The sequence below is a fragment of the Ochotona princeps genome, chromosome 2, assembly GCF_030435755.1.
Source record: "Ochotona princeps isolate mOchPri1 chromosome 2, mOchPri1.hap1, whole genome shotgun sequence".
Classification (NCBI taxonomy): Eukaryota; Metazoa; Chordata; class Mammalia; order Lagomorpha; family Ochotonidae; genus Ochotona; species Ochotona princeps.
In genome coordinates, this window is record NC_080833.1 from 13,281,041 (window position 1) to 13,296,524 (window position 15,484).

Consider the following 15,484-nt stretch of genomic DNA (forward strand, 5'->3'; position numbering starts at 1 on the left):
AAGTGGGAGTTTGCAAACAGCCTGCAGCTGAAGCTTGGAGTCACCACCTGGGAGCTCTGTGCCCTGCGCCCTGCGAACGTCCCCTCTGGGGGCCATAAGCACAGCTTGCAGGAGAGAACAAGCTACTCCAAGGTCCACGGGAGAAGATGGTGAAGACGCACACTGCTTCCTCCCAGGGTCCCCCAAGACTCAGCAGGTGGCGCTCAGGCAGACGCTGTGGGCAAGCCCAGGTGAACCCGCAGGTGTTCTCCCATGGCAGCAGTACCCCAGCCTCACTGGGCTACACACCACAAGGGGTCCCCAACCATCTCGCAGCCAGGAACAACGACACAGTGGTTTTCAGTCTGTCATGGCCGGTGCGCCAGTCTCATTTCAGGGACGCCTCAGCTTAGCCCACTAAAACCGTTAGCAAAGCAAGAAGTTGACACTCGGCTGTAAGGTGTTTAATTTGTGCTGTTCACACTGGACACTGCACAGCAACAGTGTCACCCTGAGGGCGCCCCTGCTCCCCACAGAGAGGACCAGGACATGAAGGCAGGGAAGGCAAGCAGAAAACAGTTGTGTGTGGCCCGTGCCCACAGGGAGGTGATGAAGGTCCCCCAGCCACTTCCCTGTGTTCCTGGGCTTGGCGGGGCAGCTGCAGGGTGAGGAGAATGTGGGGTAGACAGTGTAATGCACCCACAGAGTGTTAACTAGGCCTCAGACCAGGGCAGGGGAGCAGCGCTGAAAAGTGTGATGTTCGGGGTGCTAGCAACTTTTTGCAAACAAAGCTACAGAAGCCAGGAGTTAGGACGGAGGGGCTTCCTGCTTCCTGTGGGTGCCTTGCCACTCTTCTGCAACACGCAGACTAGAGCTGTGCTGGCCGGCCGCTCCACTTCAGGCTGGCACTGTGCCCTAGGGCAGCCGCCTTGGGGTAGCGGAGTCGGGCCTCTCTTCCTTCTGCCAACGGGGTCTCCCCCCGAGGCAGGCAGAGGCAGACATACGGGGTTCACCATCTGCTGTCCTCTAAATACACAGGCTCCTGTGCAGGAGGCAGACAGGAGAAGAGACAGACGTAAGGGTGTCACCAGCAGGACACTCGGGAAGCAGGCCCTTCCTGAGGACAGAGCCAGACAGACCACAGCCCGTCTCTGTCTTTCCAGAGGTCACCCATGAGGAGCTCCTACACTCACAGCCCACCTCCCCTCACCCGAGACTCAGCCCTGCAGGCGTACAGCAAGCAACAACCACAGACCCCAGAGAAGGGCTAAAGTCACCAAGCCACTGGCTGTGGCACTCAGGCGTTTCTATCACACGCACTTGCTGGGGCCCGAGAAGGTGCCCCCTCGCCATGGCACCCCCCTGCACAGGGCTTTCATCCTCATGTCCTACTGGGCAGGGATCCCTCCCGGGTGGGCAAAGCAGCCCTTGAGGCAGGGAGGGCTGTTTGCTGCCTAGCTGTTGTACAGTGGGACCACCCGGGTGACATCCCTCCGGCAGATGGGGCAGCGCTTGGGCTCCGGCAAGGCCAGGTAGCACTCGCTGCACGAGCACACATGCCCGCACTCCAGGAAGACACAGGACCTGACGTTGGTCAGACACACGACACAGGTGGGGCCCAGGCCCTCCCTGTCCTCGGATTGGGCCTCGCTCAGCATCCGGGACACCTGCTCCTGTAACTCCTTTTGCATCTGCTGCAGGCGCAGGCGCTCCTGCCACTGCAAGTACTGCTTCCGCAGGAGGAAGAAAAGCATGGCACACGTGGCAAAACCGAAGACCAGCACCAGAACCTTCCAGAATCTGACGCTCGACTCCTGCCTCTGAAGCAGGCTGTCGAAGTCCTGGCTGCTGAGGTAATACTGCATGCCCTGTTTGGGGGGCTGCAGGCGGACGGCATCGTTGTCCAGGACCAGCTCGCCGACGCCCGTGAGTGTGGCTCCCACCTTGAGCACCTCCTCCGTCTCCTGGATGCCTTTGGGGCGCTCGCCGCTGATGTAGTGGCCAATGACATCCGTGAAGGACTGCACCGAGGGGTGGAACTTCTCGTACACCGTCTCCAGGCCCAGGTCCACCGAGTCCAGGGGCTTCAGCACACGCACAGCCACATCCACGCCATCCTCGTGGGGCACCAGGTCAAAGGGCACCGTGTTGGTCCTCTGGTGGATGATCTTGGAACAGTCATTCCTACATGGGCAAGAGATCTGATGACTGAAGTATGGCGCGCAGGCAGGGGAGAGAGGACCCGACACCCAGGAGGACAGGATAAAGTCCATGGGAACCAGACGAGCGCAAGAGAAATCTCTGCCACTCAACATCTCTTTCTTTCCAGAATTTGTTTTTGTGTGAGAGCAAGCAGGCGCACTCCCTTCCGCTGGCTCAGTCCCCTCGTGCCTACAACGGCTGGGGCTGAAGCCAGGAGCAGGAAACTCAGTCTGGCTCCCCACGGGGTGGCAAACGCCCCATCCCTCAGCCACCACCACTGGCGAAGCCCCACTCTGAGACCACAGGCAGGAGCAATGGGCAGCAAGCACCCTCCCAGACAGTCTAACCGTTCATTTCCCTTGGCCACTGAAAGAACACGTCTAGTCCACGGCCGCCAGGACTAGCTTGGGAAATTTACTCCAAGAACGGCTCAAATCACCTGAGCAAAGCCTGAAGTCCTGATCCGGAAGTCAGCGGCCCTCAGACTCTGGTGTGTGGGAGCCAGGAGATCCAGGTCCCCTATCCCAGAACCCGCAGTAGGACTAGAATGGAGCCCGGAATCTGACAAGCCAGCAGGCCAACTGGGTGACCGAGGCGAGCTCCCCAGAACACACAGAGCATCGTGAACATGAGGACAGTTCTTCAGCATGTCTCAAGAGAAGCTGAAGCCAAAGCAGCAGGGGCCGAACGTCAGGCGGTTGACAGGGGTCAAAGGACACCTACCAGAGGTGCGTTGTTCGATTCCACACCATCTTGTGCTCCTGCAGCGTCAGCCGCTGAATCACCCCCTTGCAGTTCTCCACAAACTGGCTGTTCAGGGTTTCTTTAACAGATCGCACAGCTCCTAGGGGGAAACATTATTTCTTGCCTTTAAAAATGTTTTTAAACAATTTATTTCATTTTATTTGAAAGACAGAGAGAGAAAGAGAAATGTCCTTGACTGGTTCACTCCCCAAACACCCAGAACAGCCAGCACTAGCCCTGGCCAAAGCCAGGAGCCCAGAACTGAGTCCCAGCTCTCTCTGGCACCTGCTGGCTCCGAGGGCATATAGGGACAGCGAAGTGGACTGGAGGCAGAACAGCAGGGACTCCTGGCAGGCACTCCTGTATGGGGCGTGGCAGCCTAACTGCCATACCAGTGCCCACTTGTCTTTGAAAAACTGGAAGAGAAAGAGAAAGGAGGGGAGGAAAAAAAAGAAACACATGTAACATGTATGTCTATATATACATACACACACATACAAAGAGCGACAGCAAACCCACGCCCAAGAACACACGGAAGCACTTCCCCTTCCAGTGCACTCCCCACCCGCCTGCTTAGGCAGCAGGGGTCAAGCTCAGGCCAGGTCCCCCACCCCGCCACGAGCTGCCTTTCGTGGGGCCATGCGCACTGACAGCTAGAATCAGGAGCCAGAGCTGAAAGTCCCCACCAGCAGCTCAGGCACTAGGCCGACAGCCCTCTCCTTACTGTGTCTCTGAAGGACTGGCCTGCCTCTCCTTTAGGATAACAGGAGAGCACGTTTTTAGTTTTGAGTTCCTTTAACTTATCCAAGTGATGACACTTTAATCGCTGTAAGTGGGTGTTAGAAGCACCTGCTAAGCACCTCCCACGCTTACGCCACTCATGTCTTCCAACAATGCTGTGAGGCAAGTCTCATCTAAGAGATGAGGCAACAGAGTTCCAGAAAGGTCTGGTAATCTTCCCAAGAGCACACAGCAATAACCCAGGTTTCTCTGACCCCCATACACATCCCAGACCAGGCACTTAATATTAACCAGGTGATCTTTATCAACCTTGGGAGAAGGAAACTGTTTTCCACTTATCAATAAATACTCATACCTTCAATAACTGCATAAGGCACACATTTTCCTGGAGCTTCTGAAAGAATACTCTTTAAATCTTCACCCAGGTGGATTTTTTTAGCTCCCTAAATGCATACCAAAAAAAAAAGTCATCCTTTGCATTCTGATGTATTCAAACTGAAAGGCAAAAAAATAAATAAATACTTATTTTTTCAAGATGTATCATGTTTGAAAGACAGAGTGACACAGAGAGAGGGTGAGGCAGAAAGGGATCTTCCCAGATGGTCACAACGGGTGAGGCCAAAGCAAGACGCCTGGAGTCCAGTCAGGCCGCCCACAGGGGCCGAGGCCCCAGCACTTGGGTCGTTTTGTGCTGGGTTTTTCATGTAGAGAGAATAAGGACCCTGGAGACAGAGGCTGTGACCTTACCGCAGTGCTGGGGGTCTCAGACACACACAGAGGCACAAACGACCTCCTGCCCTCCAGCGTGGGCAACGGTGGAGCCACACGCGTTCCTTCTCCAGTTACCCCAAACTTCTCCTCTAAAAGGTACTTGGTAATATGCACGCCACAGACTCCACATCACTGAATCTGAGCTGTGGCCCAAGGGAGGCTTAGGTAGTAGCAAACGGTTAAACCAAGCCAGCCATCGTGGTACAGCCGGGTAAGACATCCTTAGCATGCAAGCATCCCATACTGGAGCTCCGGTTCAAGCTCAGGCTACTCCGTTTCCAGTCCATGCTGGGAGGCAGCAGACGGCAGCCAAGTGCCTGGGCCCCTGCCACCCCTGTGGGAGACCCAGGCTCCTGATTTGGCCTGGTCTAGTCCTGGCTGTTGCAGACAGCTGAGAGGTGAACCAGTGGATTTCAGATCGCCCGCTCTCTTCTGTCCTGCTCCACCGTTCAAGCGAATTAAACTAAAACAAGCACAAGCTCAGGCACCTGAGCCCGCGATGCGAGCCTCTGCCCATGTGGGCATCCCCACTGGCATCTCGGGTACTATGCTCAATTCCCGTCCCTCACTAAATCTGGGGAATGCCAGGCAAGGGACCCCTAACGAGCGAGACAGCCACTGGGCACATGTTTCTATCACTCTGAATCTATCTTTATTTTTTAAAAAGATTTATCCATCTTTATTTGAAAAGCAGATTTACAGAGAGAAGGGAAGATAAAGTGGGCTCTTCCATCTGCTATTTCACTCCCCAAGTGGCTGCAAAGGCCGGAGCTGGGTCAATCCAAAGCCAGGAGTCAGGAGCTTCCTCCGGGTGTCCCACACAGGTGCAGGAGCCCCAGCACATGGGCCATCTTCAGCTGCTTTTCCAGGCACATTAGCAAGGAGCCAGACCAGAAGTGGAGCAGCCAAGACACGAACCAGCGCTTGCATGGGATGCTGGCACCGTGGCATCAGTCCCATTGTGAATTTAAGCCATGGCTAAACGGTGAATGACAGGGCAAAGGTCAATAGAAAAACAAAAATAACAGTGGCAACAATTAACACAATTTATTCATCCACTATTGCCCAGCACCCTCCGTTGGCATTAAATCTTCTCCTTCGTAACAGTGCTAGACACACAGCAAGCACCTGACATACACAATGACAGATGACGAGCCGGCATCCCATGTGGCAACACCACGCTAAGCACTTTAAATGCAGGCACTCCTTCCCGCCCGCCGCCCGTTACACGGTGTACCTAACACAGAAGCCGCACAGCTCCTCTCCGTCCCTGCTATGGGGAGGGACGGAGAGCACGGGCAGAGAGCTGGAGTTGGATAGGGAGCTCTGGGCGACTCAGATGGGAGTCTCAGCTTTGCCAGCTGAAAAGGGCGGGCAGACATGGTCTCCTGGAACTTCCACATAGGTCACCTGCACACGGATCCCGGAGGCTGGCACACCGCTGAGACACAGCCCCACCACTGGCAGTTTTAATAACCTCACCAGGAAAACGAACCCTCCCCCACCCCAGCAACAAGCTCAGGGGTCTGCACTCTGCAGGAAGGAGCTCCCTGGCAAAACTTTTAAGTCACCCACAGACAGGACCTGGAGGTTTCTCTCTTCAATGACAAGAAGGCAGGAAGTCCAGTGTGGGCCACACTCAGAGCCCAGGCTGACTTGATTATTTAATTAGTGAACATGCAGGCAGCTGGAGTCTCACCAGGGGACCACTTTGCAGGCACCTCCAAGCGCCTTCTACCTGGGTTCATTCCAGACTCCAAAACTCTCTTTTCAGCAGGTTGTTCCCAAGTCGTTACTGAGAGCAAGCAGATGATAATGAACTTGGTCAGGGCTGGGAGCCCATCTTTTTTCCAAGTGTCAAATCAAGCCCTAGTGGTCACACGGAGGAGTTCTAGCCGACATAAACCCATGAGAGAGGGGGAAAAAAAAAAGATAAAATTCCATCTTCCAACTAAGAGGCCCATCTCTATGCGAATCAGATATTCACAATCCGGCAATGAAACCAATCAGAAAAAAAAATAACAATCCCAATTTTGGAATCAAACAATCTAAGTTTAAAGTTCTAAATTAGGGCCCAGCGCGATAGCGTAATGGTTAAAGTCCTCGCCTTGCACTCACCGGGATCCCATGTGGGCACCAGTTCTAGACCCAGCGGCCCCACTTCCCACCCAGCTCCTTGCCTGTGGCCTGGGAAAGCAGTGGAGGACGGTCCAAGGCCTTGGGACCCTGCACCCGCATGGGAGACCCGGAAGAGGTTCCAGGTTCCCGGCATCGGATCGGCGCGCACCGGCCCGTTGCGGCTCACTTGGGGAGTGAATCATCAGACGGAAGATCTTCCTCTCTATCTCTCCTCCTCTCTGTATATCTGACTTTGTAATAAAAATAAATAAATCTTTAAAAAAGATAAATTAAAATTAAAAAAAGGTTCAGACCAACATGGTAGTCCTAGAGGGACAGCAGCGCTGGGGTAGTTAGTAGTGACCAATGCCTAATACCACTCACTGGGACATGCTAAAGCTCAGGCTGGGGACCTACCTGGCAAGGTTAGATCACAGTACTTGCCAATGAGAGTCAAAACAGGGGGCGGGTAATGCTAGACTGGGCCATGGCACTAACCAACACGTAAAAGAACTGGGCCTGGGGGCAAATTCTGTGCGGGATGTGTTGGCCCACCCCTGTGATCTGCAATTTCAGCTGGTTTTCTTGGAGCTGAGGGTGGTGATAGGCTGAGCTAGGTATGACCATGGAACCACCGACATTTATGGGTACTGGGGTTGGGTACAGGCTGGGTTGGTTCAAGCTGTAGCACCCACAAACACACCTAAGAATACAGTGTGGAGCAGGCTGAACCACAACATTCACTGTTCATAATAAGCTGGGATGGAGGAGTAGTCTGTGACTGATAAGGGCCTAGCACCCACTGGCATGGGTAAGATTTGGGTCTGGGAGTGGGTCTGGTGGGGGAACTGAGGCAACTCCCCGATGGGCCACTGATCCTGCCTGTGAGCATGAGACTCAGGCTTGGGTGTTGGTGAGACCGGGCCTGATAGCTCCAACTGTCCACACGCATGTGGGGTGGCTTTGGAAGGGGGTGGATCAGGCAGGGCCAGACCAACCTTAGCTCATTGGCAAGTGCATGAGCCAGCCTGGAATACAGGGCACGCTGAGCTAGGCTATCACAACTACAGGTTTGCACGAGTCAGGGATGGGAGCAGATGGACAGGGCCAGGCTGTAGCACCCCCCAGCGAGAGCAGGAACTGAAGATGGGCCAGGTCAGGCCAGGCAGCATCTTCCGATGGCAAAGGTCAGGATAGAGGGTAGGCTGTGCAGAGCTGAGTCAGAGCAACCACTGGCATGCACACCATCTGGGGCTGGAAACAGGCCTGGTTGGGGACCCTAGGGAATGCCCCAGCTAGGTTGTGATTCCCACTGCTGAGCATGAAAGCCAGAATGGGGGTGGTCTGGGCTGGACATGGCTACAGTGTCCCTCGGCATGGGCGTGGGCAGACTCTGAGGCATGCCAGACTAGGCTAGACTCCAGAATCCACTGGTGCTCATGAGAGTCAGAGTGCAGGATGGGCTGGGCTAGGTTTTGGTTCCCACTGGGCCATATGAGAGCTATGTCAGGGCATGGACTGGGTGTGGCTGGGTTGTAACACCCAACAGTAAGAACCAGATTGGGCGTGGGCCTGTTGGGCAATCCTACTGTTTCTGCCAGGACAGGAGATGGACTAAGCCCAGGCCAAGGACCCACCAGTGTACGTGAGATCTACCACTGACAGGAGATCCAATAAAGGAGCTTGGGGAACTCCTCTGTCAGGGTACAGTCCCTGCAGGTGAGCACAAGAACCAAGGCAAGGAGCAGCCCACACCAGACCAGGTTACAGTACCTGCCAGCATACATATGGCTCAGGTATGGGGGCGGGCCAGTTCATAACACCCACTGGCAGATCTGAGAACCAGGATCGGGTGCAAGACAGGCTGGGTCTAGCTGCATCACCAGCCAGTTCCTGTGAGGACCAGGATAGAGGGCTGACTGCTGGGTTGGGTGGCAGCGCCTGCCAGCACAAGCTGAATTGATAACAAACGGGACCAGGCCAAGCTGCAGTACCCGCTAGCAAATGCCAAGGTGACATGGGCTATAACAGACTGGGCCGCAGCACCCACCAGCACACATAAGACCAGGCGTGGGGGGTAAGCCTGGTAGGGGAGTAGTAGGGACTACAATGCTGGACCACTACTCATGCTGGCGAGCATGAGAGCTGGGACTGGGGGCAGACCAGGCTGAGCAGGGCCACAACACCTGTTGGCCTACATGTGAACCATGCTAGGGAAAGAGCCAGGCTGTATAGCCAATTGTATCCACTGTTACAGGCATAAGTCAGAATAAGGTCAGGTGGGTTGGGCTTTACGGCAGTATCAGCTGGCAAGTGCTGGGACTGGGGGCAAGTCCTGTCAAGCTAGACCACAAAACCACCTGGAGAGTGGGCGATCGGAGATGGGGAGTGGGTTCAGTGGAGGGGTTGTGGGCTCCTCTCAAATGGTCTGCAACTCCCACTGTTGAGCATGAGAACAGGACTGGGGGTGGGCCTGGCTGGACAGGCGGTGACACTCATTGCAGGAGTGTGTGCTGGAGGGTGGAGTCAGTTGGGCTGAGCTAGGTTTCAAATGCCCAATGATGTATATGAGATCTCAATGGGATGTGAGGCAGACTGGACCAGTCTACTACACATGCTGGCAGGCACAGAAACCAGAGCTGGGGGGCCAGTCCAGTAGGGGTTACCAGGGGTCACCCTGACTGGGCTGCTGCTCCGCCTGTGGTACCTGAGAGCCGAGCGTGTGTTGGGCAGGGTTCAGCTGGGCTGCAGCACCCATTGGTTTACTGAGGATGGAGGGCAAAGCAAACTTATCAACTACCCCAGTGAAGCTTGACAGCAAACGTCTGTGCCAATGGAGACTCAGAGGCAGACTGTGACAGCCAATCGACCTCAGAAGGATTTCCTCATCCTTGGAGCAGTGGTATCAACAGCATCTCAGAACTATCAAAACCACATGAAGAGAAGAACCCTCAGAAAATGCTCCACAAAGGGGAACTTAGGATGACATTGGGTGGCAGTTCCCCAACCCCTGGGGTGATGTGGCGGTTGGGAAGCTGGGCGTGGTGTCTCCTCTTGTATAACCCTCTCCCCACAGACGGGAAGAAGAAAATGTATAAACACGGGTCTCACCCACTGACCCCTGACCCCCGACCCTTCCCACCCTGATCAACTATGGAAACGTCATCACTAATAAAATTTAAAAAAAAAAAAAAAACTGCACCTACGATCCCAGCGTCTCATCTGAGCGCAGGTTCAAGTCCCAGGTGTTTCACTTCTGAAACAGCTTCCCGCTAATGTGTTTGGGAAAGCAAGCGATCATGGCCCAGGCTCACCCCTCACCCCGCCCCGTAACTCCTTCAAATAGGAAAAGAAAAGAACTGTAATGGAAAAAGCACAGCTCGGGCCCGGCGCCGTGGCCTAGCGGCTAAAGTCCTCGCCTTGAAAGCCCCGGGATCCCATATGGACGCCGGTTCTAATCCCGGCAGCTCCACTTCCCATCCAGCTCCCTGCTTGTGGCCTGGGAAAGCAGTCGAGGACGGCCCAATGCATTGGGACCCTGCACCCGCGTGGGAGACCCGGAAGAGGTTCCTGGTTCCCGGCTTCGGATCGGCACACACCGGCCCGTTGTGGCTCACTTGGGGAGTGAATCATCGGACGGAAGATCTTCCTCTCTGTCTCTCCTCCTCTCTGTATATCTGACTTTGTAATAAAAATAAATCTTAAAAAAAAGCACCTGTCGTGGCTGGGTGTCTCGCAGTGGCCGCCCATACCGCCTCCCTCCTCTGCCTCAGCCCTCCACGCCCCCTCCCTGCCCGGAGCCCCGCACCGTGGGTCCCCCTCGTGCCCGGCACACAGCGGGAGCGGCGGTCAGCACGCCCCTGGCTCCCACGGGCTGGCCACCGTGGGGGGGGGGGGGGGGACGGTGGTCAGCTCCCGCTCTTCCGGCCGAGGCCAAGGCGGCCCCGGCACTGACCTTGAGCTCCCGGGAGACCTGGGCCTTCTGCCGGTACACTGAGTACAGGAAGGCGGTGACGACGGAGCTGGTACCCAGCAGGATGAACTGGCCCAGCGACGGTCTCCCTCCGCTGTCCATGACCACGCCGCGCCGCCCGCCCTCCAACCGGGACGCCACTCCTGGGTCGGCCCTTCTCGGAACGCCCCCCAAGCCTGTCGCCAGGCGATGACGCAACACGCCGGAACCGGACGTGGCGTTGCCAGGGCTACCGGCGGCCTCGGGGCAGCGGAGGAGATGTGGTGCTTCGCGGCTGCGCGGTCGCTCGTAGCTCGAAGAACGTTCTGATCCGCCCGCGGTGTCCGGCCTGTGACTGACTCGTCGAACCCTCTGCTGTCTGGGATTCTGGGGTTGTGTGAGCAAAGAACAGTGTGGGTTCAACACCTAGAATGCGCTCGAAAGGGCGCGCAGGTCTCCCCTGCATCTGTCTAAAAACCCTTGATTGTTACATACCGACTAGAGCTGCACTCACCAAGGGCCTGTCGGGATCAGGTAGCAGAAGACCTGCTCCAAGGACTGCCTGGGATCCTCTGCACGTGGCAGCAGTGCACACCACCGATGAACGGGGTTCAGGGCCTTGAGCTCCAAGTTGATCTGCCAGGGGCCGGCCACGTGGCGTGACAGGCAACACCCAGCCCTTGCTGGCATCCCAGGTGGACAACTGTTGGAGCCCCTGCTGCTCCACTTCAGCTCCAGCTAAGGCACCTGGGAAAACAGCAGAGGAGGGTCTTCGCACTCATGTAAGAGACCTGGAAGAAGCTTCTGGCTCCTGGCTTAGAACAGGCACAGCTCACCACTGCGGTTGTTTGGGGAGTGAACCAGCAGTGAACCAGCTGTCTTTCAAATAAAGAGTGGTAGGATAGGGGCGGGCTTCAGACACAGGTGATCCTTCTTGGCAAATCTAGGCACTGCGTCTCCTCTGTAATAATCAGATCTTCAAAACAACCTGCAAATATAAACTCGCTGAGTAATTCACAAAGGATGCTTTAAATGTATCTAAGGGCTCGGTGGCGTGGCCTAGTGGCTAAGGTCCTCGCCTTGATCCCATATGGCCGCTGGTTCTAATCCCGGCAGCTCCACTTCCTCTCTATCTCTCCTCCTCTCAGTATATCTTTGTAATGAAAATAAAATAAATCTTAAAAAAAAAAATGTATCTAAAATCTGGAAGGCTACAGAAAAGTAAAAACGCCTGTTTTTTTTTTTTTTTTTTTACAAAGGCCTTGCAGCCTTCTGGGGAGTGAACAAGTGGATGGAAAATCCCAACTCTCTCTCTCTCCCCCTCTCTAATCCTGCCCTGCAGTCAAGTTTCTATGCTGGTGCCACAAATGATGGCTTCACTGGCAGACACAGCACCAGGCCCTCATTTTGGCCATTCTGTATAGCTTTTAGATTTGCACATGTTATTAACACTGGGAAAAAGATTTGTCCGTTGTATTATGTGTAAGGAGCTTGGAAGAGTAAACCAGCATGAAAAGACAAACATTGCTTTCGATAACAGTGAAAACCTAAGTGTGATCAATGGTCAGTTGATTAAATGTCTTGAATGTGGGTGTGTATAATAAAGTGAAAAAAGCAACCTACCAAAAAAGCATGATCCTGTTTTTTTTTTTTTTCTATTATTTTTAAAATGCTGATTCACTGCCCCCAGATGCCCACAGTAGCCAGGGCTGGGCCAGGCCTGAAGCCAGGAGCCAGGAACTCCATCCAGGATGACCACATGGGCAGCAGAGACCCAAGGACTTGGTTCATCATTTTGATTCTTCATCTGCTCCTCCCAGCTGCCTTAGCTGTGGCAGAAGCACAGTAGCCATTTTGCAGCTGTCTCAAATTTAACCTGCTATACTACAACAACTGCATTTCTTTAAAATCATCTCTTTTTTTTATTATTTTCAAGACTTATTTTTATTTTGAAAATAGACTGTCAGAGAAGAGAGACAGAGAAGAGAGATCTTCTGTCCACTGATTCACTCCCCAAATAATCACAACGGCCCAGTCTGAAGCCAGAAGCTTCTTCTGGTCTCCCACATGGGTGCAGGGTCCCAAAGCTTTGGGCCATCCTCCACTGCTTTCCCAGGCCACAAGCAGGGAGCTGGGTTGGAAGTAGAGCAGCTGGGACATGAACCAGCACTCATATGGGATGCTGGTGCCAACGGGTGGAGGATTAACCTGTTGAGCCACAGTACCGCCACCCTCACCACCACCCCTGCCCCGCATTCTTTTTCTCTTTCTTTTTTTTTTTTTTTTTCTTAAGAGGGAGATGAGGACCCAGCGCGGTGGCCTAGTGGCTAAAGTCCTTGGGCCATTGGTTCTAATTCCAGCAACCCCTCTTCCCATTCAACTCCCTGCTTGTAGCCTGGGAAAGCAATCAAGGACAGCCCAAAAGCCTTGGGACCCTGCACCCACGTAAGAGACCCGGAAGAAGCTACTGGCTTTAGACCAGATTGGCTCAGCTCCAGCTCTTGCAGTCACTTGGAGAGTGAATCAGTGGATGGAAGATCTTCCTCTCTGTCTCTCCTCCTCTCTGTATATCTGACTTTGCAATAAAAATAAATAAATCTTTAACAAAAAAAGAGGGAGATGAGTATAAGTGTTGTGTATCTCTGGAAAGATTCTCAAATAGCTCATTAATATTGATTGTTTACATAGAAGGAGACCTGAACAGAGAACAGAAAGGGTGACTGTGTATCTTTTGACTATGAATGTATGGCATATTTTGAAATAATAAAGTCAAGTTTAAAAGAAAAAATACTACCACTCTACAACCGATGGCTGCAGAGGGCCTCTGACATCCAGGGCTCTGAGCACTAGGAGGTAGAACCTGATTCAGCCAGGGTCTTTGCTCCGCTGCTCTGCTCCAGTGGCAAGGAAAACACAGGCGGGGACACACGGTCATGAGCTCCGTGGCATTAGGGAAAGCAAAGGACCACCCGCTTTTCCGTATTGCGAGTTCTCCCTAGGGAAAGAATTAGAATTCTGTAAGCAGCATGGAGGATGGAGTGGCAGCCCCTGATGGAAGCAGGAAAGACTTTCACATAGCAGGAGAAGAGGAACAGGTGTACAAAGCTTCCCAGGAGCTGGCCAGGATAGCTAGCATCAGAACAGAACAGGTGCCTGCAAAGTAGAGCCTGCATGTCCCTCAACGCAAAGCAAAACCCACAAACGCCATCGTCTGAGGCACGGGATCGAGGGGAACCTTGTGGAGCTCTAACCTGCTTGAGTGATTGTATTTGAATTTAATCAAAATGCTGTATCTTTGGATCACACAGCAGGGGAAAAAAAAAACAGAGGCTGTGGAATTGGAAATGGTGGACCGTCCACACCGCGGAGAGGTGAGGGCTTGTTGTTCATGGGTACTGATTAATTTCAGCCGTTTTATTCTCTGGAGCCTTCTTTTTTTTTAAAAAAGATTTATTTTATTTTTATTACAAAGTCAGACATACTGAGAGGAGGAGAGATAGAGGAAGTGGAGCTGCCGGGATTAGAATCAGCGGCCATATGGGATCAAGGCGAGGACCTTAGCCACTAGGCCACACTGCTGAGCCCTCTCTGGAGCCTTTTATGGGTTTCTTGGGAGCTCATTAAATGTGACCCTTTTAAATACCTCTTAAATGTGACTGTTTGTTTTTAAATAAACTTCACATTTTTCGGCCACAGGCTGAAGTCTCTCGTTAACCATCCTGAGCACAGTTCTGGGGGACCAGTTGAAAGGAACATCCTGTGGGTTACGTCAGCAGCAAGGACAGATGGGCGGGCCCAACCAGATGTCCCTGGGGAACCGCCCCCCAGCCAGGAATGGCCATTCCCACTGAGTCACCGTTGAAGACTTCACAAAGCCCAGTTCCTAAGGCAGCAAGCTAAGCTGCCCCTGGGTAGAACAGTTGAGCTGGGCGAGCCAGGGTTACTAAGGATGTACCCCTTCTGCGTGTTTATCATTTCAGGTCTAAATCCACTCTTCCATCCCGGGGGCAAAATTGCCCTGTCGGCCATTGGGTGAAGGCTCTTGGGCATCCACCTGTGAGGGTCCAGGGACCAGGTAGATTTGAGGGCAAGCATCTGAGCACCTGCACCAACATCACCAGGCAGGTGCTAGGAAAACAGGAAACAGACAGACATTAATAAAGCATCAGATCACCTCCACACTGGCTGGAGCGGAGCTGATCCAAAGCCAGGAGCCAGGAACTTCCTCTGGGTCTCCCACGCGGGTGCAGGGTCCCAAGGCCTTGGGCCATCCTCAACTGCTTTCCCAGGCTACATCGCAGGGAACTGGATGGGAAGTGGGGCTGCCGGGATTAGAACCGGCGCCCACATGGGATCCCAGCACGTTCAAGGCGAGGACTTTAGCCACTAGGCAACCACGCCAAGTCCAGCTTCAACCTTTTTTAAGGTTTACTCTTTATTCATTTATTTATTTGCAGCAGCCAGAGCTGGGCCACGCAACAGCCAGGATCCAGAAACTCCATCCTGTTTTCCCTCTTGGGCGACAGGGACACAAGTACCCAAATCATCACCTGCTGCCTCCAAGGAATTAGCAGGAAACTAAATCAGAAGTGGAGGTGGAACTTGATCCCAGACACTGGCCTAACTCACTGCCCACAAGGCCGGGCCCCTGTGCAAGTCTGTGTGGGCACATTCCATCCGTGAGTTACGTTTCATATGGAAGATGGATGTTTGCCTTTCTGGGACACTGCTGAGTAGTTCCTGGTAATGGTTGCACCATTTCACATCCCTGCCAACACTATATAGGGAATAGTCCAGATACCCTGCCAGGGCTTCCACTTCTATTTGTCTAATAATGAACAATGCTGAGCATCTTCTTTAAAAAAAAATTGTTGGGGCCAGTGGTATTATAGACTAAGTTTCCATCTGCAATGCTGGCATCCCATATAGGCCCTGGTTCCAGTTCCAGCTGCTCCACTTCTGATCCAGTTCTCTGCT

General features: G+C 53.6%; 1 protein-coding gene across 1 annotated transcript; it reads right to left on the reverse strand.

Moving 5' to 3' along the window:
- Positions 1-1,401: 1,401 nt before the first annotated feature.
- Positions 1,402-10,694, reverse strand: MUL1 (mitochondrial E3 ubiquitin protein ligase 1). The gene is made up of 4 exons (XM_004592298.4): positions 10,511-10,694; positions 4,022-4,109; positions 2,905-3,025; positions 1,402-2,163 (listed from the first exon to the last, which is right to left on the reverse strand). The coding sequence occupies exons 1-4, from the start codon at positions 10,628-10,630 to the stop codon at positions 1,434-1,436; spliced, it is 1,059 nt and encodes a 352-aa protein (XP_004592355.2). The 5' UTR covers positions 10,631-10,694; the 3' UTR covers positions 1,402-1,433.
- Positions 10,695-15,484: the final 4,790 nt, after the last annotated feature.